The 23,563-nt window shown below is 41.5% G+C and overlaps 1 protein-coding gene across 1 annotated transcript in view; it reads right to left on the reverse strand.

Annotated features, from left to right (window-relative positions):
* Positions 1 to 3,001: 3,001 nt before the first annotated feature.
* The window catches only part of LOC135507186 (protein Dok-7-like), a gene marked incomplete at its 5' end in the record, with an annotated part of 65,809 nt that continues 45,247 nt past the window's right edge, over positions 3,002 to 23,563 (reverse strand). Inside the window, 4 exons of the mRNA XM_064926775.1 lie at positions 3,002 to 5,239; positions 10,615 to 10,824; positions 16,418 to 16,546; positions 17,063 to 17,102. Coding sequence (XP_064782847.1) covers positions 5,100 to 5,239; positions 10,615 to 10,824; positions 16,418 to 16,546; positions 17,063 to 17,102 — 519 coding nt within the window. The remainder of the gene's footprint in view (positions 5,240 to 10,614; positions 10,825 to 16,417; positions 16,547 to 17,062; positions 17,103 to 23,563) is intronic.

Raw genomic sequence — 23,563 nt, forward strand, 5'->3', positions numbered from 1 at the left:
GACGGTTGTTAGTTCAACCCTACGGCAGTAACCAGACGGTTGTTAGTTCAACTCTACGGCAGTAACCAGATGGGTGTTAGTTTAACCAGACGGTTGTTAGTTCAACCCTACGGCAGTAACCAGACGGTTGTTAGTTCAACCCTACGGCAGTAACCAGACGGTTGTTAGTTCAACCCTACGGCAGTAACCAGACGGTTGCTAGTTCAACCCTACGGCAGTAACCAGACGGTTGTTAGTTCAACCCTACGGCAGTAACCAGACGGTTGCTAGTTCAACCCTACGGCAGTAACCAGACGGTTGTTAGTTCAACCCTACGGCAGTAACCAGACGGTTGTTAGTTCAACCCTACGGCAGTAACCAGATGGGTGTTAGTTCAACCCTACGGCAGTAACCAGACGGGTGTTAGTTCAACCCTACGGCAGTAACCAGATGGTTGTTAGTTCAACTCTACGGCAGTAACCAGACGGTTGTTAGTTAAACCCTACGGCAGTAACCAGACGGTTGTTAGTTAAACCCTACGGCAGTAACCAGACGGTTGTTAGTTCAACCCTACGGCAGTAACCAGACGGTTGTTAGTTCAACCCTACGGCAGTAACCAGACGGTTGTTAGTTCAACGTTCTGGCAGTAACCAGACGGTTGTTAGTTCAACCCTACGGCAGTAACCAGACGGTTGCTAGTTCAACCCTACGGCAGTAACCAGACGGTTGTTAGTTCAACCCTACGGCAGTAACCAGATGGTTGTTAGTTCAACCCTACGGCAGTAACCAGTTCAACTCCACAGCAGTAACCAGACGGTTGATAGTTCAACTCTACGGCAGTAACCAAACGGTTGTTAGTTCAACCCTACGGCAGTAACCAAACGGTTGTTAGTTCAACTCTACGGTAGTAACCAGATGGTTGTTAGTTCAACCCTACGGCAGTAACCAGACGGTTGATAGTTCAACTCTACGGCAGTAACCAAACGGTTGTTAGTTCAAATCCCACCAGTGATACGTTTTGTTTTCCATATTAACTAACAGACCGGTGTGTGTGAGGTTGAAATATCCAGTTTGAACAGGTCACGGAGCGAAGGGTTCCTGGTGGCGCCAGAGGTTGTGTAGATCACCAATCTCCGAGACCTGGTTGTACAGGAGTGGCTGTGGGTTCGAACCCCCCCCCTCCAGTCTCTGGGGCCTGGAGCATATCTGAGTAGTTCTGTCATCAGGTCTAGGCTTTAGGACGTGGTAACTGAGTAGTTCTGTCTTCAGGTCTAGGCTCAAATCCGCCTTGCAAAAATTTTGTATACTGTCAGGTGCTCTTCAACATGCCTAGATTGAATCCCAGTCTGTGTTCTGTCAGGTGCTCTTCAACATGCCTAGATTGAATCCCAGTCTGTGTTCTGTCAGGTGCTCTTCAACATGCCTAGATTGAATCCCAGCCTGTATACTGTCAGGTGCTCTTCAACATGCCTAGATTGAATCCCAGCCTGTGTTCTGTCAGGTGCTCTTCAACATGCCTAGATTGAATCCCAGTCTGTGTTCTGTCAGGTGCTCTTCAACATGCCTAGATTGAATCCCAGCCTGTGTTCTGTCAGGTGCTCTTCAACATGCCTAGATTGAATCCCAGCCTGTATACTGTCAGGTGCTCTTCAACATGCCTAGATTGAATCCCAGTCTGTATACTGTCAGGTGCTCTTCAACATGCCTAGATTGAATCCCAGCCTGTATACTGTCAGGTGCTCTTCAACATGCCTAGATTGAATTCCAGCCTGTATACTGTCAGGTGCTCTTCAACATGCCTAGATTGAATCCCAGCCTGTATACTGTCAGGTGCTCTTCAACATGCCTAGATTGAATTCCAGCCTGTATACTGTCAGGTGCTCTTCAACATGCCTAGATTGAATTCCAGCCTGTGTGTATTTGTGGTCCCCTGACCGTGTTTACTGAACACTAAATGTCATGCTGCTGAGTATAAAATGATGTTTATGTATGTACAGTACCAGTCAAAGGTTTGGACACACCTTAACCCACTGTTCCTAGACCAGTTAACCCACTGTTCCTAGACCAGTTAACCCACTGTTCCTAGACCAGTTAACCCACTGTTCCGAGACCAGTTAACCCACTGTTCCTAGGCCAGTTAACCCCACTGTTCATAGGCCAGTTAAACCCACTGTTCCTAGGCCCGTTAACCCCACTGTTCCTAGACCAGTTAACCCACTGTTCCTAGGCCAGTTAACCCACTGTTCCTAGGCCAGTTAACCCACTGTTCCTAGACCAGTTAACCCACTGTTCCTAGACCAGTTAACCCACTGTTCCTAGACCAGTTAACCCCACTGTTCCTAGACCAGTTAACCCCACTGTTCCTAGGCCAGTTAACCCCACTGTTCCTAGGCCAGTTAACCCCACTGTTCCTAGACCAGTTAGCCCACTGTTCCTAGACCAGTTAACCCCACTGTTCCTAGGCCAGTTAACCCACTGTTCCTAGACCAGTTAACCCCACTGTTCCTAGGCCAGTTAACCCACTGTTCCTAGACCAGTTAACCCCACTGTTCCTAGACCAGTTAACCCACTGTTCCTAGGCCAGTTAACCCCACTGTTCCTAGGCCAGTTAACCCCACTGTTCCTAGACCAGTTAACCCCACTGTTCCTAGACCAGTTAACCCCACTGTTCCTAGGCCAGTTAACCCCACTGTTCCTAGACCAGTTAACCCCACTGTTCCTAGACCAGTTAACCCCACTGTTCCTAGGCCAGTTAACCCCACTGTTCCTAGGCCAGTTAACCCCACTGTTCCTAGGCCAGTTAACCCCACTGTTCCTAGGCCAGTTAACCCCACTGTTCCTAGACCAGTTAACCCCACTGTTCCTAGGCCAGTTAACCCCACTGTTCCTAGACCAGTTAACCCCACTGTTCCTAGGCCAGTTAACCCCACTGTTCCTAGGCAGTCATTGAAAATAAGAATTTTTTCTTAACTGACTTGCCTGGTTAAAAACAATATTTATTTTTTTAAATCCCAGGGTTTTTCTTTATTTTTACATTGTAGAATAATAGTGAAGACATCAACAAGGTGAAATAACACACATGGAATCATGTAGTAACCAAAAAAGTGTTAAACAAATCAACATTTATTTTATATTTGAGATTCTACAAAGAAGCCACCCTTTGCCTTGATGACAGCTTTGCACACTCTTGGTATTCTCTCAACCAGATTCATGAGGTAGTCACCTGGAATGCATTCCAATTAACAGGTGTACCTTTGTTAAAAGTTAATTTGTGGAATTTCTTTCCTTCTTAATGCGTTTGAGCCAATCAGTTGTGTTGTGACAAGGTAGGGGTGGTATACAGAAGATAGCCCTATTTGGTAAAAGACCAAGTCCATATTATGGCAAAAACAGCTCAAATAAGCAAAGAGAAACAACAGTCCATCATTACTTTAAGACATGAAGGTCAGTCAATACGGAACATTTCAAGAACTTTGAAACATTCTTCTGTGCTGTGATGAAACTGGCTCTCATGAGGACCGCCACAGGAAAGGAAGACCCAGAGTTACCTCTGCTGCAGAGAGTTAGTTCATTTGAGTTAACTGTCTCTCATAAGGACCGCCACAGGAAAGGAAGACCCAGAGTTACCCCTGCTGCAGAGGATACGTTCATTAGAGTTACCAGCCTCAGATTGCAGCCCAGATAAATGCTTCACAGAGTTCAAGTAACAGACATCTCAACATCAACTGTTCAGAGGAGACTGTGTGAATCAGGCCTTCATGGTCAAATTGCTGCAAAGAAACCACTACTAAAGGACACCAATAAGAAGAAGAAACTTGAGCAATGGACATTAGACTGGTGGAAATCTATCCTTTGGTCTGATGAGTCCAAATTTTTGTTTCCAACCGCTGTGTGACGTAGTGTAGGAGAACGGATGATCTCCACATGTGTGGTTCCCACCGTGAAGCATGGAGGAGGTGGTGCTTTGCTAGTGACACTGATTTATTTAGACTTCAAGGCACACTTATCCAGCATGGCTACCACAGCATTCTGCAGAGATACACCATCCCATCTGGTTTGCGCTTAGTGGGACTATCATTTGTTTTTCAACAGGACAATGACACAACACACCTTCAGGCTGTGTAAGGGCTATTTGACTGAGAAGGAGAGTGATGGAGTGCTGCATCAGATGACCTAGCCTCCACATAAATTAGATGGCTTGGACTGCAGAGTGAAGGAAAAGCAGCCAACAAGTGCTCAGCATATGTGGGAACTCCTTCACGACTGTTGGCAAAGCATTCCAGGTGAAGCTGGTTGAGAGAATGCCAAGAGTTTGCAAAGCTGTCATCAAGGCAGAGGGTGGCTGAATATAAAACAAGTTAATAAATAATCTCTTGGCAAACAAAGCAGTTACTATTTACAAGAAAACACTCAAATCATTTCAGGTAGATGTGAGAGAGACAGACAGAGAGAGAGTGAGTGAGTGAGAGACAGAGAGAGACTGCAGGATGCCTCTCCTTTCTGTCCTCTCTCCCCTGGGCGTGTTCTCCTCCAGCTCCATCAGCCTCTCCCCTGGGCGTGTTCTCCTCCAGCTCCATCAGCCTGTCCTGTCTCCCCTGGGCGTGTTCTCCTCCAGCTCCATCAGCCTGTCCTGTCTCCCCTGGGCGTGTTCTCCTCCAGCTCCATCAGCCTGTCCTCTCTCCCCTGGGCGTGTTCTCCTCCAGCTCCATCAGCCTGTCCTGTCTCCCCTGGGCGTGTTCTCCTCCAGCTCCATCAGCCTCTCCCCTGGGCGTGTTCTCCTCCAGCTCCATCAGCCTCTCCCCTGGGCGTGTTCTCCTCCAGCTCCATCAGCCTGTCCTCTCTCCCCTGGGCGTGTTCTCCTCCAGCTCCATCAGCCTCTCCCCTGGGCGTGTTCTCCTCCAGCTCCATCAGCCTGTCCTGTCTCCCCTGGGCGTGTTCTCCTCCAGCTCCATCAGCCTGTCCTCTCTCCCCTGGGCGTGTTCTCCTCCAGCTCCATCAGCCTGTCCTCTCTCCCCTGGGCGTGTTCTCCTCCAGCTCCATCAGCCTGTCCTCTCTCCCCTGGGCGTGTTCTCCTCCAGCTCCATCAGCCTCTCCCCTGGGCGTGTTCTCCTCCAGCTCCATCAGCCTGTCCTGTCTCCCCTGGGCGTGTTCTCCTCCAGCTCCATCAGCCTGTCCTCTCTCCCCTGGGCGTGTTCTGCTGCTACTCTCTGAGCTGTCTCTGAGGCTGTGATGTCTATGTGGGCGTATGTGGTGGAGCCCCCTACTGGACAGGAAGACCAACAACAACAACCAGTGACTACAACATCATGGTCCTCTACAAGAACATAAAAACCAGTCTCCCGATCATCCCGCCTTCTCCTGAAGTGTTTGTCTTGCACACTTTGCTTATAACAAACCTTAATCCACGACGGGTAGTGTGCGAGTGTACACTTTGGGAGAAGGGTGGCGTAATCGGGTCACACAATAGAAATACACACATCCAATGGCTTTGAGCAGGTTCTATGTTTCCGAGCAGGAGATTATCACAGCACAAGAAGCCATATAGCACTAAGGAGGAAGAGACTGTAGGCCACAGTGTGCTGTATGTTCCCAAAGTAGGTATTATAATCAACCATTATAATGATGTGTTCCCAACAGTAGGTATTATAATCAAACCTTAGGTTATTAACATGTCCTATTCAACCATTATAATGATGTGTTCCCAACAGTAGGTATTATAATCAACCATTATAATGATGTGTTCCCAACATTAGGTATTATAATCAACCATTATAATGATGTGTTCCCAACATTAGGTATTATAATCAACCATTATAATGATGTGTTCCCAACATTAGGTATTATCAACTTTAGGTTATAAACATGTCCTATTCAACCATTATAATGATGTGTTCCCAACAGTAGGTATTATAATCAACCATTATAATGATGTGTTCCCAACATTAGGTATTATAATCAACCATTATAATGATGTGTTCCCAACATTAGGTATTATAATCAACCATTATAATGATGTGTTCCCAACATTAGGTATTATAATCAACTTTAGGTTATAAACATGTCCTATTCAACCATTATAATGATGTGTTCCCAACATTAGGTATTATAATCAACCTTAGGTTATAAACATGTCCTATTCAACCATTATAATGATGTGTTCCCAACATTAGGTATTATAATCAACTTTAGGTTATAAACATGTCCTATTCAACCATTATAATGATGTGTTCCCAACATTAGGTATTATAATCAACCTTAGGTTGTAAACATGTCCTATTCAACCATTATAATGAATACCGTCATTGTAAATACGAAATTGTTCTTTTAACTGACTTGCCTGGTTCAATAAAGGTTAAACAATTAAATAAATACATATACATAGGATCTCAGTGTGGTGGAGTTGTCATTGTGTTTGCTGATGGACATCAATTTCTTAGCAATAAATCATAAATTACTTTTAAATTACTGGGTTGCTGATGAAGGCAACGGACCTACACTCAAATGGTTTTAACAATTAAGTATATCTATTTTTTTTTAATCCACTTCCACTATCCTCTAAGAGTTGCTGAATCTCCTCTTCAGTCTGCTTCTCTATTGAGACACCTTGGATGGAGAGAGAGGTAACATCAGTGTTGCTTCCCTTATCACTGTTGACTGTCAGTAGAGTATCCTCCCCAAAACTACATTTTGGTCAAAGTGCCCCATCCCATTCCCCCCAGCTCAACATGTCTCTGTCCAGCCCCATCCCATTCCCTCCAGCTCAACATGTCCCTGTCCAGCCCCATCCCATTCCCTCCAGCTCAACATGTCTCTGTCCAGCCCCATCCCATTCCCTCCAGCTCAACATGTCCCTGTCCAGCCCCATCCCATTCCCTCCAGCTCAACATGTCTCTGTCCAGCCCCATCCCATTCCCTCCAGCTCAACATGTCCCTGTCCAGCCCCATCCCATTCCCTCCAGCTCAACATGTCCCTGTCCAGCCCCATCCCATTCCCCCCAGCTCAACATGTCTCTGTCCAGCCCCATCCCATTCCCTCCAGCTCAACATGTCCCTGTCCAGCCCCATCCCATTCCCTCCAGCTCAACATGTCCCTGTCCAGCCCCATCCCATTCCCTCCAGCTCAACATGTCCCTGCCCAGCCCCATCCCATTCCCTCCAGCTCAACATGTCCCTGCCCAGCCCCATCCCATTCCCTCCAGCTCAACATGTCTCTGCCCTGCCCCAACATGTTCATTGCTGTTAAGTACAGTCTGTGAACAAAGTTAAACTAATACATTTTATGTTTTGGATTACAGGATACCCAAGATCATATTTCTCCATATTCTGTTCCAGTCAAAGGGTGGTTCAGATTCACTTAGATCTGTGGACCGTACCTTTTTAATGGCTAGCTCAGAATATGAGCTTTCCAAGAGTTGTTTATATATTATAGAGATCATTCCTTTCGGGAGCACAGATCATTTATGTATAAATCATTGGATGGTTGAGTTTCCCCAGAAGGCAGACATCGGAGGATGGGGTGGATTGAGATGCAGCCAATGCAGAAAAAACACAGATCTCTAGTTTAAACTCCATGGATGTAATGGTTCAGTCCAACTCCATAATGGTTCAGTCCAACTCCGTGGATGTAATGGTTGAGTCCGACTCCATAATGGTTCAGTCCAACTCTGCTCTGTCTTATCAATAGATGTACTCCTGTCTTGACTTTGGTCTGATTAACAGTGTTTGTTGAAAACGCTCCAATGTCGTTTTAAACAACTTTTCCAATTCTGATGTCTTCTTTACTGGGGATTTGTTCATATGTAAATGCCGTTACATTGTTTTAATAAAACCTGTAATGTTGTTCCACGCAGGGGGTCATCGACTGCATCATTATGAATTCATTCAGTTCGGATTGAAATTGATCACAGGAAGTAGGATTTGGTCGTAATGAAACATTACAGCGCCATCTTGTGGCTCTTGGTCCTAAAACATGGCACTATGAAGGGAATAGACTGCCATTTAGGACGCAAACATCATCACAATAACTAGGTCAGGGCTGGCCAACTCTCTTCCTGGAGATCTACTGTTCCTGGAGATCTACTGTCCTGTTGGTTATCACTCCAACCCTCTTCCTGGAGATCTACTGTCCAACCCTCTTCCTGGAGATCTACTGTCCAACCCTCTTCCTGGAGATCTACTGTCCAACCCTCTTCCTGGAGATCTACTGTCCTGTAGGTTTTCAGTCCAACTCTCTTCCTGGAGATCTACTGTCCTGTGGGTTTTTAGTCCAACCCTAATTTAGCATATCTGATTCAGCTAGTTAAGGTATTGTTGAGCAGCTAATTAGTATAATCAGGTGTGTTAAATTAGGGTTGGACTAAAAACCTACAGGACAGTAGATCTCCAGGAAGAGGGTTGGAGTGATAACCCACAGGAACAGTAGATCTCCAGGAAGAGGGTTGGACTGAAAACCCACAGGACAGTAGATCTCCAGGAAGAGGGTTGGACAGATAACCTACAGGACAGTAGATCTCCAGGAAGAGGGTTGGACTGATAACCTACAGGACAGTAGATCTCCAGGAAGAGGGTTGGACTGATAACCAACAGGACAGTAGATCTCCAGGAAGAGGGTTGGAGTGATAACCAACAGGACAGTAGATCTCCAGGAAGAGGGTTGGAGTGATAACCCACAGGACAGTAGATCTCCAGGAAGAGGGTTGGACTGATAACCCACAGGACAGTAGATCTCCAGGAAGAGGGTTGGACAGATAACCTACAGGACAGTAGATCTCCAGGAAGAGGGTTGGACTGATAACCTACAGGACAGTAGATCTCCAGGAAGAGGGTTGGACTGATAACCTACAGGACGGTAGATCTCCAGGAAGAGGGTTGGAGTGATAACCAACAGGACAGTAGATCTCCAGGAAGAGGGTTGGACTGATAACCTACAGGACAGTAGATCTCCAGGAAGAGGGTTGGACTGATAACCTACAGGACGGTAGATCTCCAGGAAGAGGGTTGGAGTGATAACCAACAGGACAGTAGATCTCCAGGAAGAGGGTTGGACAGCACTGGACTAGACAATCCAGGTAGTCTGAGAGTTGCTAGAATAACAGTCTCTGCATCATTCTACTGGGAAAACAACGCACAGCAATATCATCATCATTGAAAGTATCCCCAAATAGAGACCTGTTCCCTATATAGTACACTACTGTTGATCAGAACACCGTGGTGGGCCCTGGTTTAAAGTAGTGCACTATATAGGGAATAGGGCTCTGGTCTAAAGTAGTGTACTATATAGGGAATAGGGTTCCATAGGGCTCTGGTCTAAAGTAGTGTACTATGTAGGGATTAGGACTCTGGTCTAAAGTAGTGCACTATGTAGGGAATAGGACTCTGGTCTAAAGTAGTGCACTATATAGGGAATAGGGCCCCGGTCTAAAGTAGTGCACTATATAGGGAATAGGGCCCTGGTCTAAAGTAGTGCACTATATAGGGAATAGGGCCCCGGTCTAAAGTAGTGTACTATATAGGGAATAGGGCCCTGGTCTAAAGTAGTGTACTATATAGGGAATAGGGCTCTGGTCTAAAGTAGTGTACTATATAGGGAATAGGGCCCTGGTCTAAAATAGTGTACTATGTAGGGAATAGGGCCCTGGTCTAAAGTAGTGTACTATATAGGGAATAGGGCCCTGGTCTAAAGTAGTGTACTATGTAGGGAATAGGGCCCTGGTCTAAAGTAGTGTACTATATAGGGAATAGGGTTCCATAGGACTCTGGTCTAAAGTAGTGTACTATATAGGGAATAGGACTCTGGTCTAAAGTTGTGCACTATATAGGGAATAGGGACCTGGTCTAAAGTAGTGTACTATATAGGGAATAGGGTTCCATAGGGCTCTGGTCTAAAGTAGTGTACTATGTAGGGAATAGGGTGTCAATTGAGACGTAACTCCATTTTGTACTTGATAAAGCAGAGGATTGTGTTCAGCGAGTCCGAGCGGTTAAATAAATTCCTGTGTTCAGCACGACGATTTAATGAGTGATTTTCTACCAATTACACTCTGTTTCCATGGTGACCCATTGACATCGCTTCTCTGTGTGTGTGTGTGTGTGTGTGTGTGTGGCGGGACTCAGTCACTCTCTTCTCCCACAACTAAGCCCGTCTAAGTCTATAATGAATTTCCTCCAAACTACACAGAAGAGTTGAAGCATCACAATCTTCTTGGCACACGAGTCAAAACTTATTGGACGTCTGAAGGAATTAAGGAAATGAGAAAAGTCAACAGCACCCTACTGTCTCGTGTTAAAGGGCCCATAGGGCTCTGGTCTAAAGTAGTGCACTACTTAGGGAATAGGGTGCCATTTGGGATACCAGATAGAGATTGAGAGCAAGACTTGAGCTAAGGGACAGCAGACCTGCCAGCCAGCCCAACAACCAACCTGCCAGCCAAACCAGTCAGCCAATCAATCTGCCAGCCAAACCTGCCAGCCAGCCAAACCAGTCAGCCAATCAACCTGCCAGCCAAACCAGCCAGCAAAACACTTGAGCCAACATGGAGAGCCGTAAACACTGAGCCGAAATGGTAAACATCTATCTGAAATGGCCATCAGAGGGGTTGGTGTTCTTACTGGGTCTGCGCAGCTGCACAGGGTTACCCCTCGCTGCAGTGGTGCTGGTGGAAACTGGCCCACCGTAGGGCTCTGGCTGTAGATCCAGCTCCATGTACAGCAGCTCTCTGTTAGCTTTAGCCGCAGGGCTAACGGGGATGTTGACGTAGTTCACACTGGGGTCGGGGTGGTGACGCCTGTCCAGGACTGATGACATCATCATGGCGGAGGCATCCGGAGAAAACTTAAAGAATCTCCCTGGGAGAATGACAGAGTCAGTCAGACAGACACTCCCTGGGAGAATGACAGAGTCAGTCAGACAGACAGACACTCCCTGGGAGAATGACAGAGTCAGACAGACACTCCCTGGGAGAATGACAGAGTCAGTCAGACAGACAGACACTCCCTGGGAGAATGACAGTCAGTCAGTCAGACAGACACTCCCTGGGAGAATGACAGAGTCAGTCAGACAGACAGACACTCCCTGGGAGAATGACAGAGTCAGACAGACACTCCCTGGGAGAATGACAGAGTCAGTCAGACAGACAGACACTCCCTGGGAGAATGACAGAGTCAGTCAGACAGACAGACACTCCCTGGGAGAATGACAGAGTCAGACAGACACTCCCTGGGAGAATGACAGAGTCAGTCAGACAGACAGACACTCCCTGGGAGAATGACAGTCAGTCAGTCAGACAGACAGACACTCCCTGGGAGAATGACAGAGTCAGTCAGACAGACAGACACTCCCTGGGAGAATGACAGAGTCAGTCAGACAGACAGACACTCCCTGGGAGAATGACAGAGTCAGACAGACACTCCCTGGGAGAATGACAGAGTCAGTCAGACAGACAGACACTCCCTGGGAGAATGACAGAGTCAGTCAGACAGACAGACACTCCCTGGGAGAATGACAGAGTCAGACAGACAGACACTCCCTGGGAGAATGACAGAGTCAGACAGACACTCCCTGGGAGAATGACAGAGTCAGTCAGACAGACAGACACTCCCTGGGAGAATGACAGAGAGTCAGACAGACAGACACTCCCTGGGAGAATGACAGTCAGTCAGTCAGACAGACAGACACTCCCTGGGAGAATGACAGAGTCAGACAGACACTCCCTGGGAGAATGACAGAGTCAGACAGACACTCCCTGGGAGAATGACAGAGTCAGTCAGACAGACAGACACTCCCTGGGAGAATGACAGTCAGTCAGACAGACAGACACTCCCTGGGAGAATGACAGTCAGTCAGTCAGACAGACAGACACTCCCTGGGAGAATGACAGAGTCAGACAGACACTCCCTGGGAGAATGACAGAGTCAGACAGACACTCCCTGGGAGAATGACAGAGTCAGACAGACACTCCCTGGGAGAATGACAGAGTCAGTCAGACAGACAGACACTCCCTGGGAGAATGACAGAGTCAGTCAGACAGACAGACACTCCCTGGGAGAATGACAGAGTCAGACAGACACTCCCTGGGAGAATGACAGAGTCAGTCAGACAGACAGACACTCCCTGGGAGAATGACAGAGTCAGTCAGACAGACAGACACTCCCTGGGAGAATGACAGAGTCAGTCAGTCAGACAGACACTCCCTGGGAGAATGACAGTCAGACAGACAGACACTCCCTGGGAGAATGACAGAGTCAGTCAGACAGACAGACACTCCCTGGGAGAATGACAGAGTCAGTCAGACAGACAGACACTCCCTGGGAGAATGACAGTCAGTCAGTCAGACAGACACTCCCTGGGAGAATGACAGAGTCAGTCAGACAGACAGACACTCCCTGGGAGAATGACAGAGTCAGTCAGACAGACAGACACTCCCTGGGAGAATGACAGAGTCAGTCAGACAGACAGACACTCCCTGGGAGAATGACAGAGTCAGTCAGACAGACAGACACTCCCTGGGAGAATGACAGTCAGTCAGTCAGACAGACACTCCCTGGGAGAATGACAGTCAGTCAGTCAGACAGACACTCCCTGGGAGAATGACAGTCAGTCAGTCAGACAGTCCCTGGGAAAATGCCAGAGTCAGACAGACAGACACTCCCTGGGAGAATGACAGTCAGTCAGACAGACACTCCCTGGGAGAATGACAGTCAGACAGACAGACACTCCCTGGGAGAATGACAGAGTCAGTCAGACAGACACTCCCTGGGAGAATGACAGTCAGACAGACACTCCCTGGGAGAATGACAGAGTCAGACAGACAGACACTCCCTGGGAGAATGGCAGTCAGTCAGACAGACAGACAGACAGACACTCCCTGGGAGAATGACAGTCAGACAGACACTCCCTGGGAGAATGACAGAGTCAGTCAGACAGACACTCCCTGGGAGAATGACAGTCAGACAGACACTCCCTGGGAGAATGACAGTCAGTCAGTCAGACAGACACTCCCTGGGAGAATGACAGTCAGTCAGTCAGACAGACACTCCCTGGGAGAATGACAGTCAGTCAGTCAGACAGACACTCCCTGGGAGAATGACAGTCAGACAGACACTCCCTGGGAGAATGACAGAGTCAGACAGACAGACACTCCCTGGGAGAATGGCAGTCAGTCAGACAGACAGACAGACAGACAGACACTCCCTGGGAGAATGACAGAGTCAGTCAGACAGACAGACACTCCCTGGGAGAATGACAGTCAGTCAGTCAGACAGACACTCCCTGGGAGAATGACAGAGTCAGTCAGACAGACAGACACTCCCTGGGAGAATGACAGAGTCAGTCAGTCAGACAGACACTCCCTGGAAGAATGACAGTCAGTCAGACAGACACTCCCTGGGAGAATGACAGAGTCAGTCAGTCAGACAGACACTCCCTGGGAGAATGACAGAGTCAGTCAGACAGACACTCCCTGGGAGAATGACAGTCAGTCAGTCAGACAGACACTCCCTGGGAGAATGACAGTCAGTCAGTCAGACAGACACTCCCTGGGAGAATGACAGTCAGTCAGTCAGACAGACACTCCCTGGGAGAATGACAGTCAGTCAGTCAGACAGACACTCCCTGGGAGAATGACAGTCAGACAGACAGACACTCCCTGGGAGAATGACAGAGTCAGTCAGACAGACAGACACTCCCTGGGAGAATGACAGAGTCAGTCAGACAGACAGACACTCCCTGGGAGAATGACAGAGTCAGTCAGACAGACAGACACTCCCTGGGAGAATGACAGAGTCAGTCAGTCAGACAGACACTCCCTGGGAGAATGACAGTCAGACAGACAGACACTCCCTGGGAGAATGACAGAGTCAGTCAGACAGACAGACACTCCCTGGGAGAATGACAGAGTCAGTCAGACAGACAGACACTCCCTGGGAGAATGACAGAGTCAGTCAGACAGACAGACACTCCCTGGGAGAATGACAGAGTCAGTCAGTCAGACAGACACTCCCTGGGAGAATGACAGTCAGTCAGTCAGACAGACACTCCCTGGGAGAATGACAGTCAGTCAGTCAGACAGTCCCTGGGAAAATGCCAGAGTCAGACAGACAGACACTCCCTGGGAGAATGACAGTCAGTCAGACAGACACTCCCTGGGAGAATGACAGTCAGACAGACAGACACTCCCTGGGAGAATGACAGTCAGTCAGTCAGACAGACACTCCCTGGGAGAATGACAGAGTCAGTCAGACAGACACTCCCTGGGAGAATGACAGTCAGACAGACACTCCCTGGGAGAATGACAGAGTCAGACAGACAGACACTCCCTGGGAGAATGACAGTCAGTCAGTCAGACAGACACTCCCTGGGAGAATGACAGTCAGTCAGTCAGACAGACACTCCCTGGGAGAATGACAGTCAGTCAGTCAGACAGACACTCCCTGGGAGAATGACAGAGTCAGACAGACACTCCCTGGGAGAATGACAGAGTCAGTCAGACAGACAGACACTCCCTGGGAGAATGACAGTCAGTCAGTCAGACAGACAGACACTCCCTGGCAGAATGACAGAGTCAGACAGACACTCCCTGGGAGAATGACAGAGTCAGTCAGACAGACAGACACTCCCTGGGAGAATGACAGAGTCAGACAGACACTCCCTGGGAGAATGACAGAGTCAGACAGACACTCCCTGGGAGAATGACAGAGTCAGACAGACACTCCCTGGGAGAATGACAGAGTCAGTCAGACAGACAGACACTCCCTGGGAGAATGACAGAGTCAGTCAGTCAGACAGACACTCCCTGGGAGAATGACAGAGTCAGTCAGACAGACAGACACTCCCTGGGAGAATGACAGAGTCAGTCAGACAGACAGACACTCCCTGGGAGAATGACAGTCAGACAGACAGACACTCCCTGGGAGAATGACAGAGTCAGTCAGACAGACACTCCCTGGGAGAATGACAGAGTCAGTCAGACAGACAGACACTCCCTGGGAGAATGACAGAGTCAGTCAGACAGACAGACACTCCCTGGGAGAATGACAGAGTCAGTCAGTCAGACAGACACTCCCTGGGAGAATGACAGAGTCAGACAGACACTCCCTGGGAGAATGACAGAGTCAGTCAGACAGACAGACACTCACTGGGAGAATGACAGAGTCAGTCAGACAGACAGACACTCCCTGGGAGAATGACAGAGTCAGTCAGACAGACAGACACTCCCTGGGAGAATGACAGAGTCAGTCAGACAGACAGACACTCCCTGGGAGAATGACAGTCAGTCAGTCAGACAGACACTCCCTGGGAGAATGACAGTCAGTCAGTCAGACAGTCCCTGGGAAAATGCCAGAGTCAGACAGACAGACACTCCCTGGGAGAATGACAGTCAGTCAGACAGACACTCCCTGGGAGAATGACAGTCAGACAGACAGACACTCCCTGGGAGAATGACAGTCAGTCAGTCAGACAGACACTCCCTGGGAGAATGACAGAGTCAGTCAGACAGACACTCCCTGGGAGAATGACAGTCAGACAGACACTCCCTGGGAGAATGACAGAGTCAGACAGACAGACACTCCCTGGGAGAATGGCAGTCAGTCAGACAGACAGACAGACAGACAGACAGACACTCCCTGGGAGAATGACAGAGTCAGTCAGACAGACAGACACTCCCTGGGAGAATGACAGTCAGTCAGTCAGACAGACACTCCCTGGGAGAATGACAGTCAGTCAGACAGACACTCCCTGGGAGAATGACAGAGTCAGTCAGTCAGACAGACACTCCCTGGGAGAATGACAGAGTCAGTCAGACAGACACTCCCTGGGAGAATGACAGTCAGTCAGTCAGACAGACACTCCCTGGGAGAATGACAGTCAGTCAGACAGACACTCCCTGGGAGAATGACAGTCAGTCAGTCAGACAGACACTCCCTGGGAGAATGACAGTCAGTCAGTCAGACAGACACTCCCTGGGAGAATGACAGTCAGTCAGTCAGACAGACACTCCCTGGGAGAATGACAGTCAGTCAGTCAGACAGACACTCCCTGGGAGAATGACAGAGAGTCAGTCAGACAGACACTCCCTGGGAGAATGACAGTCAGTCAGTCAGACAGACACTCCCTGGGAGAATGACAGTCAGACAGACACTCCCTGGGAGAATGACAGAGTCAGTCAGTCAGACAGACAGACAGACAGACAGACAGACAGACGAAGCAGGACCATAGTGTAATATGTAAAGTGTCCCGCAATGTCAAAATGTACATTTAAATCAAGTTTAATTCAATGGATGTAGCGGTATTGGCAACCTACGATTAGTCAGTCGTATTTTCAAACCCACACGACGAAGGACTTGCCCACATGAAAAGGTATTTTAAAAGATAAAACCTTGTAGATCATGTCATGTTGGTAAAAAACAACAACAAAAAACAACCAGGATGCATTGCTCTCACCGCCAGAGACTGAGGTCTGTCTGCTTGGCGTCATCGTGCCGTGGGGAGGTGGGGGTGAATAGGATGGTTCTAGAGGGTGAGAGAGGCCCGCCTCACCCCGCCCCACCTCTCTACACTGGGGTGGTGGATCTGAGAAATGTAGGGCAGTAATGAATGTTATCACCAACAGGTTAATGAATATATACAGGCCATTAGACTGGTTAATGAATATATACAGTCCATTAGACTGGTTAATGAATATATATACAGACCATTAGACTGGTTAATGAATATATATACAGACCATTAGACTGGTTAATGAATATATACAGGCCATTAGACTGGTTAATGAATATATACAGGCCATTAGACTGGTTAATGAATATATACAGGCCATTAGACTGGTTAATGAATATATACAGGCCATTAGACTGGTTAATGAATATATACAGGCCATTAGACTGGTTAATGAATATATACAGGCCATTAGACTGGTTAATGAATATATACAGGCCATTAGACAGGTTAATGAATATATACAGGCCATTAGACAGGTTAATGAATATATATAATTTCGTTACAATGTTACATGAGAATAATGGTGTAAATAGACAGACAGACGGAGACAGACAGACGGAGGCCGACAGACAAGACAGACAGACAGACCTGGTGTTGGGGAAAGCCCTGAATGTGAAGGGTTGTTTGTCTAAAATGGAACAGAAAGAGAAAAAATATTAGACAATACATTACATTATACTACAATACAGTATACTACCATACAATACATTATACTACAATACATTACATTATCCTACAATACAATACATTATACTACAGCACATTATAATACAATACATTATAATACAATACAATATACTACAGCACATTATAATACAATACATTATACTACCATACAATACATTATCCTAAAATACAATACATTATACTACAACACATTATACTACAATACAATACATTATACTACAATACATTATACTACAATACAATACATTCTAATACAATACATAATACTACATCACATTATAATACAATACATTATACTAGAATACATTATAATACAATACATTATACTACCATACAATACATTATAATACAATACATTATACTACCATACATTATACTACAATACAATACATTATAATACAATACATTATACTACCATACAATACATTATACTGCAATACATTATAATACAATACATTATCCTACAATACAACACATTATACTACATCACATTATAATACAATACATTATACTACCATACATTATAATAAAATACATTATACTACCATACAATACATTATACTAGAATACATTATAATACAATACATTATACTACCATACAATACATTATACTGCAATACATTATACTACAATACAATACATTATAATACAATACATTATACTACCATACAATACATTATACTACAATGCATTACATTATACGACAACACATTATACTACAATACATTACATTATCCTATAATGCAATACATTATACGACAACACATTATACTACAATACATTATACTACAGCACATTATACTACAATACATTATACTACAATACATTATACGACAACACATTATACTACAACACATTATACTACAACACATTATACAGAGTCAGTACACTACATTACATTATCCTACAATACAATACATTATAATACAATACATTATTCTACAATAACACATTATAATACAACACATTATGCTAGAACACATTATCCTACAATACATTATAATACAAAACATTATACTACAATACAATATATTATACTACAACACATTATACTACAATACATTATACTACAACACATTATACTACAATACAACACATTATACTACAGCACATTATACTACAACACATTATACAGAGTCAGTACAATACATTATACGACAATAAAATACATTATACTACAATACATTATACGACAATAAAATACATTATCCTACAATACATTATACTACAACACATTACATTATCCTACAATACATTATACTACAACACATTACATTGTATTGTAGGATACTACAATACATTATACTACAACACATTATAATACAATACATTATACTACCATACATTACATTACACTACATTATACTATACTTTACATTATCCTACAATACAATATACTACAATACATTATACTACGATACATTATACTACAATACATTACATTATACTACAATACATTATACTACAACACATTATACTAGAATGCATTACATTATGCTACAATACATTACTTTATACTACAGCACATTATACTACAATACATTACATTATACTACAATACATTACTTTATACTACAGCACATTATACTACAACACATTACATTATACTATACTACAATACATTACACTACAATATATTACATTATACTACAATACATTACTTTATACTACAGCACATTATACTACAATACATTACATTATACTACAATACATTACATTACATTTACATTTAAGTCATTTGGCAGACGCTCTTATCCAGAGCGACTTACAAATTGGTGAATTCACCTTATGACATCCAGTGGAACAGCCACTTTACATTACTTTATTCTACAGCACATTATACTACAATACATTACATTATAGCACATTATACTACAATACATTACACTACAATACATTTCTTTATACTACAATACATTACATTATACTACAATACATTATACTAGAATACATTATACTACAGCACATTGTACTACAATACATTATACTACAACACATTATACAGAGTCAGTACAATACATTATACTACAACACATTACATTATCCTACAATACATTATACTACAACACATTACATTGTATTGTAGGATACTACAATACATTATACTACAACACATTATAATGCAATACATTATACTACCATACAATACATGATACTACAATACATTATCCTACAATACATTATACTTCAGCACATTATTCTACAACACCTTATAATACAATACATTATACTACCTAACAATACATTACATTATCCTACAATACAATACATTATACTACAATACAATACATTACACTACAACACATTATCCTACAATACATTATACTACAGCACATTATAATACAACACATTACATTATCCTACAATACAATACATTATACCACAACACATTACACTACAGCACATTATACTCAAATAGATTATACTACCATACAATACATTATACAAAAATACATTACAGTATCCTACAATACAATACATTATACTACAGCACATTATACTAGAATACATTATACAGAGTCAGTACAATACATTATACTACAATACAATATACTACAATACATTATACAGAGTCAGTACAATACATTATACTACAATACAATACATTATACTACAATACATTACATTATCCTACAATACATTATACTACAGCACATTATAATACAATACATTATACTAACATACAATACATTATACTACAACACATTATAATACAATACATTATACTACCATACAATACATTATACTACAATACATTACATTATCCTACAATACAATGCATTATACACAACACATTATACTACAGCACATTATACTAGAATAGATTATACTACCATACAATACATTATACAACAAAACATTACAGTATCCTACAATACATTACACTACATTATACTACAACACATTATAATACAATACATTATACTAAAATGCATTAAACTACAATACAATACACTACAATACATTATACTACAATACATTATACTACAATAAAATAGATTATACTACAATACATTACACTACAATACATTAAACTACAATACAATACATTATACTACAATTCAACATATTATACTACAATACATTAAACTACAATACAATACATTATACCACACCACATTATAATACAACACATTACATTATCCTACAATACAAAACATTATACACAACACATTACACTACAGCACATTATACTCAAATAGATTATACTACCATACAATACATTATACAACAATACATTACAGTATCCTACAATACAATACATTATACTACAGCACATTATACTAGAATACATTATACAGAGTCAGTACAATACATTATACTACAATACATTAGATTATCCTACAATACATTATACTACAGCACATTATAATACAATACATTATACTAACATACAATACATTATACTACAACACATTATAATACACTACATTATACTAGAATAGATTATACTACCATACAACAAAACATTACAGTATCCTACAATACATTACACTACATTATACTACAACACATTATAATACAATACATTATACTAAAATACATTAAACTACAATACAATACACTACAACACATTATACTACAATACATTATACTACAATACATTATACTACAATAAAATAGATTATACTACAATACAATACATTATACTACAATATATTATACTACAATTCAACATATTATTCTACAATACATTAAACTACAATACAATACATTATACCACACCACATTATAATACAACACATTACATTATCCTACAATACATTATACTACAGCACATTATACTAGAATAGATTACACTACCATACAACACATTACAGAGTCAGTACAATACATTATTCTACAATTCAATACATTATACTACAATACATTACATTATCCTACAGCACATTATAATACAATACATTATACTACCATACAATACATTATACTACAACACATTACTTTATCCTACAATACATTATACTACAGCACATTATACTAGAATAGATTACACTACCATACAATACATTATACAACAATACAATACATTATACTACAGCACATTATAATACAATACATTATACTACCATACAATACATTATACTACAACACATTACATTATCCTACAATACATTATACTACAACACATTATAATACAATACATTATACTACCATACAATACATTATACTACAATACATTACATTATCCTACAACACAACACATTATACTACAGCACATTATACTAGAATAGATTATACTAGCATACAACACATTATACTACAATACATTACACTACAATACATTATACTACAGCACATTATACTACAATACAATAGATTATACTACAATACATTACACTACAATACATTAAACTACAATATAATACATTATACTACAACACATTATACTACAATTCAATACATTATACTACAATATATTATACTACAATTCAACACATTATACTACAATACATTAAACTACAATACAATACATTATACCACAACACATTATAATACAACACATTACATTATCCTACAATACATTATACCACAACACATTTTAATACAACACATTGCATTATCCTACAACACAATACATTATACCACAATACATTATACTACCATACATTACATTACACTATATTATACTACAGCACATTATACTACAATACATTATACTATAATTTACATTATCCTACAATACAATATACTACAATACATTATACTACAATACATTACATTATACTACAATACAATATACTACAATACAATATACTACAACACATTATACTACAACACATTATACTAGAATACATTACATTATGCTACAATACATTACTTTATACTACAGCACATTATACTACAATACATTACATTATACTACAATACATTACTTTATACTACAGCACATTATACTACAATACATTACATTATGCTACAATACATTACTTTATACTACAACACATTATACTACAATACATTACATTATACTACAACACATTATACTAGAATGCATTACATTATGCTACAATACATTACTTTATACTACAGTACATTATACTACAATACATTACTTTATACTACAGCACATTATACTACAATACATTACATTATACTACAATACATTACAATACAGTACTTTATACTACAGCACATTATACTACAATACATTACACTACAATACATTACTTTATACTACAATACATTATACTACAACACATTACAATACATTATACTACAATACATTACACTACAATACATTAAACTACAATATAATACATTATACTACAACACATTATACTACAATTCAATACATTATACTACGATACATTAAACTACAATACAATACATTATACCACAACCCATTATAATACAACACATTACATTATCCTACAATACATTATACCACAACACATTGCATTATCCTACAACACAATACATTATACCACAACACATTATACTACAGCACATTATACTACAGCACATTATACTAGAATAGATTATACTACCATACAATACATTATACAACAATACATGACAGTATCCTACAATACAATACATTATACTATAATACATTATACTACAACACAATACATTATACTACAACACATTACATTATCCTACAATACATTATACTACCATACATTACATTACACTACATTATACTACAGCACATTATACTACAATACATTATACTATACTTTACATTATCCTACAATACATTATACTACAACACATTATAATACAATACATTATACTACCATACATTACATTACACTACATTATACTACAGCACATTATACTACAATACATTATACTATACTTTACATTATCCTACAATACAATATACTACAATACATTATACTACGATACATTATACTACAATACAATATACTACAATACATTATACTACAACACATTATACTACAACACATTACACTAGAATACATTACATTATGCTACAATACATTACTTTATACTACAGCACATTATACTACAATACATTACAATATACTACAATACATTACTTTATACTACAGCACATTATACTACAATACATTACATTATGCTACAATACATTACTTTATACTACAACACATAATACAACAATACATTACATTATACTACAACACATTATACTACAATACATTACTTTATACTACAGCACATTATACTACAATACATTACATTATACTACAATACATTACAATACAGTACTTTATACTACAGCACATTATACTACAATACATTACACTACAATACATTACATTATACTACAATACATTATACTAGAATACATTATACTTCAGCACATTATACTATAATACATTATACTACAACACATTATACTACAATACATTATACTACAGCACATTGTACTACAATACATTATACTACAACACATTATCCTACAATACA

Source organism: Oncorhynchus masou, chromosome 20, assembly GCF_036934945.1.
Source record: "Oncorhynchus masou masou isolate Uvic2021 chromosome 20, UVic_Omas_1.1, whole genome shotgun sequence".
NCBI classification, from domain to species: Eukaryota; Metazoa; Chordata; class Actinopteri; order Salmoniformes; family Salmonidae; genus Oncorhynchus; species Oncorhynchus masou.